The following is a 12,961-nucleotide window of genomic DNA, read 5'->3' as shown; positions in this document are numbered from 1 at the left end:
CGTTGCAAACTGCCTTTCAATGGTCGAGTGAGCGGGTTAGCGAACAAGGAAGTATCGACGGCTTGCGTGGAGAGCTCCAGCAATGAACGACTATCTTGTCCACTGTCACCACGACTTGTTGCCGAGCAACTCAAGTCATAAGTGAGCCCAACCCAAGAAACGCTTAGGACCACCCCCTCATTTGAATAACATTTCTACCTGATAGAGCGTCTGCAGCATGAAATAAATAAATGTGAGAGCAAAAGGTTTTCATTTATTGATCGATATTTAATTCTATTGATATACACGGAGTCCTTTAGTTACGTCGCACGTGACCTATGTCGTTTCGACTTTACGACGCCCTTGCCTCGTCCTTATTACCAATCAATCGGTTTGAATTAGCTCTACTCTGCCGTCCGTCAGCAATGAATGTCCGTGCAGAAACACGAGATATTGGTTCCGGGCTCATTTCAAATATGTTTTTTAAAATAACTGGACAAAGTATTTTAATGTAAATATCGACTTTAAAGGGGAAATCGGACTTAAGTCGAAATTCGGGTTACATTGCCAGCGTAGGAACGGAACTCCACCAAAACTTGAGGACTCCCGGTATTTATTTTTATATTTATTTTGACATAACATTTTTATTTTATTTATTTAGGAATATATATATATATATATATATATATATATATATATATAGTTGTTTTTATTTCCATTTACATTATTTTTTTGTATTTAATTATAGAATTACATTTTTTATATATGTTTTTATTTTCACTTTTATTCATTTATTTATTCATTTAGTCATTTATAGATCTGAACCAACCATGGATCAATAAGGATGATCTGTTGCACCACTACTTGCTGATGATAAATACATCTTTTACTTTATAAAAGACTGATAAAGTTAGCCAGAATGTACATGAGCAGTCTAATTTACAATATCAATCAAATCTGTCTGACATCACCGGGGGCAGTGAGACCAGTCCATTTTGATTTAGGCCTACTGCCCCGTCACCTGACCACACCTGGCTATCACGTAGCTCTGTCACTGATGTTGATTGGTTCCGTTTTTTTTTTATCTATATTGCAAATTGATTATTGGATTGCTCCATCTAAATTGTGGGCCGGTCTGTTAGATAAAATTGAGGAAAATGATAATTAAATTGCATGTCATCGGCCCCAAAAGACACTGGCCCACAGACCTGGACCAGTCTTTATTTTAAATAAAACTGGGTTGTACATCTTTCAGTCTCTGTTGAGGGGTTTCCTTTATGCGCTAACTCTGCTATGCTCTATAATAAATAATGAATAATTCACCTGTTCTCTGGTCTCAGAGAACAGGTGAATTATTATTATTATTATTTTTAGCATATTATTATTATTATTATTATTATTATTATTATTAGCATAAACAGAGCTTTTAAGGGGCCAGTAAACTATGCCCATATATGGACTTCCTGCATGGTGCATCATCTGTGTGTTAAACTGTCAATATATGCGCTAATGCAACAGTTAAATACCCAACTGAAAACTGAGAAAAGGATATGGTAAATGTGTGGAGTTGTTTGTAAATTTGACTGATGTAATGAAGAAATTAATGTGGAAATGTAATGAGTGTGTGTGTGACGCGCGCTAGCTTCTTATGCTGCATTCACACTAAAAGCAGTGGCGGTGCATTTGCATTGTAGTCAATGTACTTAGCGTTTAGAGCGCTAGGATGCAATGCGGCGCACCAAATCCGCACATTCGTGCCAAAAATTCTCACACGCATATTCACCAAAGTTGAAAAATTTTAACTTTTTCCGCTTTTCGCCTCGCGGTAGCCAATCAGCTTTGAGTACGGTCTATTACACACCGTGTCCTATCCTGTCTGTTGCAACAAAACGGCCAGCCGGGATAAATGGTGAGCAAGGAAGTAGCATACAAGTGCTGGTAAGTGTATTTACTTGCTGTTGAACTGTACCGAGGTAACAGTAGTGCTTATCATCCATGCCAAAGCTATTTAGCCCAAATGCCGACCCCTGGATTGCCACTGAAAAAGCGGAAGTGCTAAATCACGTACCTCAGAAAAGGCGCTGTTGGAGAAAATAGTGCCCCGGCTTTATAGTACCAGGAAAGTAGTGGAAGTAGTCATCGTTGAATCGTTCAAGTGCTCTACTGTAGTTGTTCACCAAGGGACACGCCTCCTCCTCAACGGATGCACGAATGAGCGGCAATCGTACCAAAAAAACTCTACGTGGTGAAACGCTAGGAAGCGTTGTGTCTCAGTCCCACAGACCGCATAACGTTTTTATTTCACGAATCACCACGCTGTGTGTGTACTGTGTCCATGTGTATCTGTAGTTTTTATTATTATTATTTTCAGTGTTGAAACTAACGCCCTTACATTCGTTACGTTATATAACAAAACTACTTTTTGCTTTGACTTCTAACGTAACTCTTTACATTTTCCCATTCTATAACGGCCCTATAGTTATTGTACAAGCGTTACTTAAGTTATTTATGTGATCCAAGTGAAAAGTTTCTCCCTGCAGCCCCGTGGCACGCAATTCTCATAATGTCCCATCTTGCGAGTTCCCGTATATGTTGTATACGTATTATGATGTTTACGGAAGACAGACGCCAGGAGCTGTTAGGATTACTATAAAAACATCTCTCTCCCCTCATATTGCGGGTTCGGGCATTTGGTGTTAGTGTTGTGCGTGCGCGCGCTTATAACTCATGTTATGAAGCGGACAGATATAATGGATTTCAACGACGACGTGCGCCGTATGTTGCTCGTTGCCCGGGGGGAACGGCCATTTCTCATGCAACGGTGTGGAACGTGCATGCACGGCAGCCTTGGTTCTATTGCTAAATCACTTTGTGCTTAAAAAGACTTGTTATCCCCTCAGGAGGCAGATCCGACACGAACGCAAGTGCCCCTGTACTTCCTACTTCATTTTCTCGGTGGCCGAGCGGGGGTCACATGACTACAGGGAATGCGCAAAAAGTGTTTCCATTAAAAATGTGTACATTTCCAAACATGACAGAATTTCTAGACAGTTGTGCTTTTCCTCATTTGAAGGAAAGCAACATAGCGCAATTGAATTAAAGTACAAAAAGCGATTACGTCAATAAGGAATAATCGTGCTCCAGGACCAGACGGAATTCCGAGTGAGTTCTATAAAAATATAGTGAGCCCATATCTCCATAAAACATTTACTCAAGCTCTTTTTGATCAGGTCCTTCCACCAACACACACAGGCAGTTATAATTGTGATACATAAAAAGTGTAAAGGTAGTGAAGAGGTGGGCTTTTATCGGCCTATTTCGTTATTGAATCTTGATGGGAAATTATTTTCCAAAGTCTTAGCCAATAGATTGAGCCCGTTTCTGAATCGTCTGGTGCACCCAGACCAGACCGGGTTTATACCAGGGAGGAACTCTTTTTCTAATCTGATTAACATCATATATTCTAAAAGTAGATTTAACGAGGACCTAGCAGTTTTGTCATTGGATGCTGAAAAAGCATTTGACCAAATAGAATGGTCGTACTTGTTTGAAATCTTACTCAGGTATAAACTTGGTGATACTTTTATCTTAATGGTTGCTTTATGCCAACACATCCTCTCGGGTTTTTACAAACCAAATATTCTCTCCACGTTTTGCTTTACATAGGGGAACAAGACAGGGCTGTCCCGTCTCCTTTGATTTTTGCTCTCGCAATTGAGCCGCTTGCAAAAAGCATTTGTTCAGACCCGTCAATTTTTGGTTTTGACACAGAGAACACATCAAATAAATTTTTGTTATATGCAGATGACGTGCTACTATTTATCACTCAACCAAAAACCACCATCCCTGCTCTTTTGAGTAAAATAGATTTGTTTGGCTCGTTATCTGGATATTGGATAAACTTGAATAAGAGTAAACCTTTGCCTGTACGTATAATCAACTCCGCTTGGTTATAATGTCAACCTTTCAGCATCACCCAGGATCAATTTACATATTTAGGTATTCAAGTGACAAAACGCTATACTTCTCTATACAAGGAAAAATTTTCACCTTTAATGTCTAAATTGCAATCAGATATGACTTTCTGGGACATGCTTCGTATTTTATTAATTGGTTGGGGCAATACTATAAAAATGTTGTTGTTTTTTACCCCAAATTCTCTACTTGTTTCAGAACCTTCTAGTGTTTCTGCCGAAATCTTTTTCTAAACGATTGAATTGTATTATTCCATTTTTATGGAGTTACAAAGCACACATATTTGCCAGTTGACATTTTAGCACACCTAAAAAGGAAGGGAAACTGGCACTCCCAGTCTTCTTGAAGTACTATTGGTCTTCACATATTCGGCTTATGACTTTTTGATTTGGTAAAAGTATGCAGCGTCACTCGTGGCTGGAAATGGAACAGGAGGCCTGCTGGCCTTATTCATTGGGTGCTATTTTTCTGTCTCCTACACCAATTGAAAAGACACTATACCAGGACAATTTTGTGATTCATAATACTGTACGATTTTTTTAAACAAATCCAAACACATTTTAAGATCAAGTCTCTATCACTCATCATTCCAATTGCAGAGAATCCATCCTTCAAACCATCACTTTTAGACCACACATTTAAAACTCTGAGACAAAACGGTATTTACACTATTCGTGACCTATATTTTGCCTCATTTAAGCAGGTTCAAGAAATGTACAACCTTCTAAGCCATGACTTTTTCACATACCTACAGATAAGGGATTATGTGAGGAGACATCGGCACGACATTTAGGCTTTTGCCCCCACCAATCTTGATGAATGCCTTACATATGATCCGTATTCAGAGAAACTAATCTCTCGTACCTATGCTAATTGGTTATTATTGGAGCCAGTTAAGTCTGTGTTAATAAAATCCAAGTGGGAGGAAGAATTGGGTATGACTGAGGCACAATGGGAAGAAGGGTTGAAGTATATTAATAGATGCTCTTGTAATGCAAGGCACTGTTTAATCCAGTTTAAGATATTGCATCGTCTTCATTTTTCCATGCCATCTATCCAGAGGGTCTCCTCCACCTGTGTGAAATGTTCCTTATCAGAGGACACTCCCAGCCATAGTTTTGTTCTGTGTCCAAAGGTTTGTGGATACTGGACAGATGTTTTTGAAATGATGTCTTAAATCCTTCATATTCAGTTGGAACCTGAAGCTTTAGTGATTATTCTTGGATGTTCTGATAACATTGTAAATGTGAGTCATGCAGAACGATGTTTCATTTCTTACTTGTATTGTAATTGCAAAAAATATATATATTTCTAATGCACTGGAAAAAGAAGGACACACCATCTCCAAGACACTGGCTGAAAGACCTTACAAACACACATCACCTGGAAAGAATACGATTCATTCTCTCTGATAATCTCTCAACCTTTAACAAAATACGGCAACCCCTCTGTGATTTTCTTCACCTGTAACGTGAAATGAGGTTTGGGTGTGTGTTTCTTTTTGCTCAAGTGATTAATGCACGTTGGGATAAATGGGCGGCTGGATGGTTCTTTTGTTGTTAATGATTTTTATGTGGTTATTTTTTATTTTGTATTAATATAAGTGGGCAGATGCATACATTTTTTAAATTGGAATTTGTACTCTATTACTCTATTCTCTAATTAATAAAAATATCTTAACAAAAAAAAATGTTTCCATTACACTTTAGCTAAATACTTCTATGAGAGCCATAAAACTTTTTTGCGATGTTTGAGAATTATTATTTTTTTCAAAAATCCTGTATTTCCATTACTAGCTTCCTTTTGCGCAAAACTGAGGGTAATGGAAACACACCTAGTAGAGTGGAAAGAGGATCAGAAGTTTAAAAGGCTTCTCTTGAGATTCAACCACTGGTTTGAGAGCTAGAATGGAAGAAATGGACAGATGGAGAGAGGAAATTGAGAGAGAGAGAGAGAGAGAGAGAGATAATACATTATAGAGCGAGGCTTAAGCTTCTGCACATACAGCAGCTTTACTGAAAAAACATTTTTAATGTGCATATTGAGGCTTGTTGTAATGAAGGATTCTTACCATTTGCGTGTTCATGCCATTGATTAATAAAACATACCATGAGATCAGTGAATTCAGGCATTTTCTTTACATTTATTCACGAAATCGCAGACAGGAGATGAGATGAGCCTCCTTGCGCCATCTTGTCCCTCTCACTGTGCCGTCTCCTTCCCCCGCCCGTTGGTAATATCCCTTTGTCCTCCAACGTTACCTCCCACAGTCACATGACTACGCCCCCATTGGTCACTATGATGTCTCAATACATTTGGTCAACCATGCTAGTAGGAATTTAAAGTGAAGGAGAATTGTCATACAAAACTATACTGAGTAAATCAAAGCAATTTTGTCCAATTCTAAATAGTTATAACTAAATCAAAACAGTTATAATTCAATTGAAATATTTCTTACAATTTCTTTATTTGGGCTTGAAAAAGCCCAACACACAAGATAGACATTAAAAAAACACTTCAGAGAGAAAGTCCAGCGCGGATCTTGATCGTCGCAAATGACTATCGCAACATTGAGCAATGTTTGTGTGTGGAGTTCAGAAATAAGAATAGCAGGAGAGGGAGAGAGAGAGAGAGGGTAGTTTAGCAGTCATATGGCATTAAAGAACAATTTGATTCATTAAGAAATTTTCAGTGGAAGGGGCATATCATATATGAGGCATAACCCGATGTGATGTGGTTATATTCAACTAAAAGTGTCACGACGCAATAGCAGATGTGTGAAGTCATCTCGTGATGAAGGACTTTATGGAACAGTGCTTCGAAAAGCACTTAACAGCATCCTCCTGGAACAGACAGCCGGGGCATCTGGGTCAGCAGCTTGGTTACCCCCCGGTCGGGGTCAGGTGATGTGATTGATGAGGCTTGTGGACTACATGTGGACCACATGTGGAGGATGTAGAGTGATGTCCCCCTCCCTCTACGAGCAGTAAACCAGATCGACCTCTCCTTCACCAATCTGTATGCAAATACATTTTCATTTAGTCACTTATAACATACATATTCTCCATTCTTTACTTTGGAAAGAGCACCTCGTAGTTTTTGTTAGTTGGGAAGTTAGTAAATGTTAATTGTTTAAGTTGTAGGACTTGGAACGTGCTCTTGGACCCGGGAAAAGTTATGTTTGTTGTGATATTCAAATAGAATCCGTTTAATGACATTTGCACATTCAATGATACAACAATGAAAATCTTGTAGCCAATTAAAACTTTATGAGGCCAATTGTTTAATATTTCTATTTTTCTTTAATCTGTCATTGGGATCAGAGATAATATACTAAATCAAATATGTTTTAATCCCAATGCCTTTTCTATATCTTATTAACTTTTGTTTTTGAAATGGGTTCCTTTGTCTGATCTTATTTTCCTAGGAAACCCTTATGATGGTATATAATGATTAATCAAATATTTTACCATGATATTTACTGTTGTAGATTTAGCATAAATGTGCTTTTAGTCGTAACCAGCAAATTTCTGTATTTTTGACGCTGGTTTTTATTATAGCAGTGTAAATCATATGAATAAACAACATCATCACTCAGAGCCAATCATGGCCGGCCGGACACGTGAACACTCTGAGGAGAGATGGTTTCTGAAATGGAATATATTTACCTTATTTTCGCCATGAGTGTCGTCTTTGCCAAAACTTACTTTCCTCCAAGTCAAAGTCCGATCACCTCAATTCTCCTCCTGTGAATTCATTCATTCTCACAGACTGTAGAATTATCACATTCAGACTAACTTATAGTTCTACATTTATTTAATTCAACATGAACTGTTTGCGTGCATACCTTCCTTTGTGACGATACACACAGACACACCAATTTCTCCCCCAATCTGATAAAGATCAACTTTGATCATTTCAGACATGTATGTGAAAACTGTAGCAGCAAACAGATGCTGCTTCAAAGAGGGGGAAAAAACAGACACCTTGTGTCCTGTAGATAAGAAAAACCACATCTCCCGTTCTGACGTAGTACAGATGGCAAATGTACACAAACAGACCAAAATACGACCCAAGGAGCTAATCTCAGATGATTCTAGAGCTTTGAGTCAACAGCTGGAGTCCATATCCCTTCCTGTCCAGCAGATGGCAGCAGCTGCGCAGGGCAAAGTTCAAAGCGGGCACTGGGTCATTGGAAATCCCATGACAGTTCATCAAGACGGCTGTGATGAGCCCTATATGTCTGCTCAAAAAGTTGATGGACATTATGCTCAAACAATGCATAAGAGTCATTGAACAGTCACAGGGCGAGTGGATATACAGTGTACCATCCTTGTTGCAGTCTGTGTGGCCACCCCCTTTTCGTAGCTACGTGTATGTAGTTTGCCGGCCACTCATCACACCAAGCAGATGCAGATGCCGCTGCCTCCTGCCCTTCCTGTCGTCTCCTTCCCCCGTCCCCCCTTGGGGGAGCGGGGGTTGTGGGCCGGTGGGGTGCCTGGTGGGCCTGCAGTGCCCCGTCCTGCTGCGTTGGGTTGGGGGCGCGGGCCGCGTTGGGGTGGGGGGCGCTCCTGCTCCGGGGTTTGCTCTCCGGCCGGTGGCCCCTGCGGGGCCCGGGGGTCGTCCTTTGGCGCGGCCGCGGCCTGGGGGGCCCTGAGGTGTTGCGCTTGCTCTGTCCTGGCGGGGGTCGACGGCTCCCCTCTTTGGTGGAGATTTTCATGCATGCTAGATCCACCACACCAGCATCTATCGAGACTCAGACACAATTTGTTTCTCCCTCAGGTCATTGATTCGGTGGAGGCTGGTGTCTGTGGATCTCACTCTGCTTCGTCTGTCCTTTCTACCTTTCCTCAGTTTCTCCTTTGGGCCCTTGAGGTTTCCCTGATTTGTTGGAGTTTGGATGTCTCTGGGGTTGGTGAAGGTTAGTGGCCCGGTGGGTGGTGTCTGGTCGGTGCTGGGCTTCGCTTTTCTTTCTTTTCTTTGGTCCCCCTTCGGGTCTCCTGGCGGCCCCACGACTCTGGCTGGATTTTGAAGTGTTCGGTTTAGGTGAACGGTATGGGAATTCTTATTTATTTATTTTATTTTTTTCTCACGCACGCACGCACGCACACACACACGCACGCACACACGCACAAACACACATACAAAAAAAAAAAAAAAAGGGGAGAATAATGATGATGACATTTCAAATGATCAATACTGAGATCTCCCAGAAAAAAAAAAAAGACGGCTGTGATGAGCCCTATATGTCTGCTCAAAAAGTTGATGGACATTATGCTCAAACAATGCATAAGAGTCATTGAACAGTCACAGGGCGAGTGGATATACAGTGTACCATCCTTGTTGCAGTCTGTGTGGCCACCCCCTTTTCGTAGCTACGTGTAGTTTGCCGGCCACTCATCACACCAAGCAGATGCAGGAGACAACTGTCCATATTCGTGGCCCAACAGCCAGGTTAATCCAGCACAGGAGAACGCTGTCCATTTTTGAGTCACCCAAGAACAACACCTCTAGCCAAAGATTGAACCTGCTTGAAACATTATACACTCGTAACAGACAGAGGGAGATGAGATCGTAGCAAGAGAGCACTATCTGCTTGTTGTAATTAATTTTTTTTTTTAAATGTATTTATTTATTTATTTTGTAGTTTTTGTTTTAATTTGTTCACTACACTATAGCAAGTAGTATTACTATAGTTACGCATAGTCTACCATAGACTTCTTCATTACATGTTACCTCAAATTATGCTTAAAATGTGACAACTCCCAGTCAGCGCCCACATGGAGAGTTTCCCTCAAGTCTCAGGACTGCCACGCAAAATGGCCGACTTCAAATTCTGGAATGGAACTCAGAGAGAACAAAGGTTAAATAATTTTCACACCTACGAATGAGTTATGAGAGATGCAGGGGAAAAAATAAAAAATGAAAATTCTATATTAAAAAAAAAACAATTATTACTCCACATGTAACTGTAAAAAGCAGACCTGATTAATAAAATAATACGGATAGTGGCCTGTAGTTATCATCTAAACCTCTATATCCTTCCGCTTAACAGGAACAATTTGATCTAACAGATTAGCATCAGAAGACCCCCTGCTATGCACACACACACAAAAGATTGCAACCAGGTGTAAAAAATTACAAGTCTCCCTCCTAAAACACTCCCCCAATCCCCCACAGGCCTGCCTCTAAACAAGCGTGGGGGAAGGGCTTTAAAAATTCACAGACAAAGGAGGAATTCTCCCCCACAACAAAATATGCAGAACGAGTTTCTGCCACCTCCCAATTTCACCCCCACTTTTGAGGACAAAGGAATTGGAGAGAGAAGGGGAGAGAAAAAAAATACTTTCCACCCTTTTTTCATTGAAACCTGCTTTTTTCCACTTTCTGCAAAACGCCATTCATATATACAACCTATCTTATCTCCCTTATTTTTGGAGACACAAAAATACCTGTCTCCAACAAATCACTTCACTTCTATCCTTCTCCATTTTTACAAAGGCAGTGAGGGGAAAAAAAACTGCCCTTTTTTCCAACACTCCCCCAGGACATCACGCAATCCACCTTTTCCATTGTCAGGGCCACACAAACAGTCACAACTCCCTGCACACAAACAAGAAAAAATACCCCCAAAAAACACACAATTCACACATGCTCCACACATATCTCACACAGTCTCGCAAACAAAACTCCTACTAACTTGGCCCAGCACTCACTCATACGCAACACAAACTCCTCAAATTAATCCAGTGACGTCTCACTTGTTGAACCAATTCAAGAGGCCATAATCCTCACCGCAACGTCGCTCATCACTCCTCCAAAAAATAAAAGAAACAATAAATATATGCGCATCTACCGAGTTCTTAGTTAAGGAGTAATCCAAAACGTCACCCTGTACCATCTCAAATGCATAAAATAATAAATACTGCAGTAAAACGGCCACAGCAGTCTATCGATTCCTTCGCAGTGAAATGTTGTTTCCAACTCTACATCTACTTAACAATTGCCTCAGAAATGCACGGACTTATGATCTCTAAGATTCCTCACAGAACGAGACTGCCATGTGTTTTCCGTAATTTAACAAAAACGCATGCTTCAACCTGTATGCCACAATTTGTCTTAATTGTGCACAATCCATCGTAACGTTACGTTCTAAACTCAAACCTAGGTAACCGCGACACAGACACGTCGCGCACATTGTAGAAGACAAACAAAGAAAACCACGTGGCGCCCACACACCACCACGGAGCTTAACAAACAAACGCGTACACTCAAACAAAGAGAATGCCTGTCCACTCAGATCTCACGTACAACGTAGCTAAATTTAGCCGACGAAACCCGTCGCAGAGTCCACGACAAACAGAATTCATCTAACAACAAGGATAAAAAGTCCTCTTACCATATTAACTCGGCGCCATGGAAGTCTGTTCGTCGGGACTCCGCTACCAGCCACGTCGAACGGCAGAGCTCGAACGAACGTCGGGCGTCACCAATTGTTGTAATGAAGGATTCTTACCATTTGCGTGTTCATGCCGTTGATTAATAAAACATACCATGAGATCAGTGAATTCAGGCATTTTCTTTACATTTATTCACAAAATCGCAGACAGGAGATGAGATGAGCCTCCTTGCGCCATCTTGTCCCTCTCACTGTGCCGTCTCCTTCCCCCGCCCGTTGGTAATATCCCTTTGTCCTCCAACGTTGCCTCCCAGAGTCACATGACTACGCCCCCATTGGTCACTATGATGTCTCAATACATTTGGTCAACCATGCTAGTAGGAATTTAAAGTGAAGGAGAATTGTCATACAAAACTATACTGAGTAAATCAAAGCAATTTTGTCCAATTCTAAATAGTTATAACGAAATCAAAACAGTTATAATTAAATTGAAATATTTCTTACAGGCTCAAATCACTTTTTTATGCATCATCTTAAAGCCTGACTGGAAAACATCCATGATGTGTTCACACAAGAAAGGTTTACACTGTGTGCACCACTTTTTCCGAGATTTTTAAAATAAAAAAGTCATCTTAGAAATAGGTCAAAAATTCGACATGGGGTTTGCACCACAGCATATTCAAAATGTTGGGGGACTACTGCTGTTAATAATATCCTACAAATGATTTACGCTCGCTTGGGACAGATCATATTGTCCAAGTCTTAGTAAATAAATCTAATCCACCACTAATCTAGTGTAGATGTTTACATCATATATAAAGTTCTGTGCACCTCTGATTAACACAACATTTCATATACTTCAGATCTTCGGCATTCTCAAGGTTCCTTTCAAGGATCGCAGCGGGGGGGAAGGGCCTCTGCTCCGTCTGGAGGAGTTGGCTGACCAGAAGAACTCTCCATACCAGTACATGTTCCGACTCTGCTACCGCGTCCTGCGGCATTCCCAGGAAGACTACCGTAAGAACCAGGTAAAGGCTGTTTGTTGGAGTATTTGTGATTTGTGGCATCTCCGCTTCATGCCCCACATGCATTGATCCGCATCACTGACTTTATGAACATATTTGTAAAGTGCTGTGTCTATCAGTGAAAATGCTTTTATTATCTAGAGTGGTACACCATTTATTCTGAACTGGTGGGTGGGAACCCAAAAGTTGGCCGTGGAGCCAATTTTTGTGGGTTATGGATCGGTAGTAAAAATTTGCTGGAGTTCCTCAGGTTACAACGGTCCACCCTGTAAGGATTAAGCGGTGAAGAAAATGGATGGATGGACATGTCAACGTTAAGAATACATTTCATATTTGCAGTCATCATCAGCTTCTTAATAAGGTGCTCTGAAAGGCACTTTGAACATGTAGCATGCATAGTTAAAATATGGTACGTATGTATTGGTTAATTAATAATTTTTTTATTAAAATTTTTAAATCGCTTTTTTTTATACAAGAGCATACAGAAGGCTTTGTTGCAGCCTCTAACCTGAAGAGGTTGCTTTAAGCAATTGTAGTTATTACAAAAAATGGCCAGCAGGTGGCTGCAGAGTATAGGGATCAA

At 40.5% G+C, this 12,961-nt stretch overlaps 1 protein-coding gene across 9 annotated transcripts in view; it reads left to right on the top strand.

The window, feature by feature from the left end:
• The window catches only part of itpr3 (inositol 1,4,5-trisphosphate receptor, type 3), a 214,217-nt gene that overhangs the window by 80,762 nt on the left and 120,494 nt on the right, over positions 1-12,961 (top strand). For all 9 annotated transcript variants that reach the window (XM_077554937.1, XM_077554900.1, XM_077554890.1 and 6 more), the window contains one exon: positions 12,217-12,381. In XM_077554937.1, coding sequence (XP_077411063.1) covers positions 12,217-12,381 — 165 coding nt within the window. The remainder of the gene's footprint in view (positions 1-12,216; positions 12,382-12,961) is intronic.

The sequence above is a fragment of the Vanacampus margaritifer genome, chromosome 1 (assembly GCF_051991255.1).
Source record: "Vanacampus margaritifer isolate UIUO_Vmar chromosome 1, RoL_Vmar_1.0, whole genome shotgun sequence".
Lineage (NCBI taxonomy): Eukaryota > Metazoa > Chordata > Actinopteri > Syngnathiformes > Syngnathidae > Vanacampus > Vanacampus margaritifer.
This window is presented reverse-complemented; position numbering and strand designations above follow the sequence as displayed.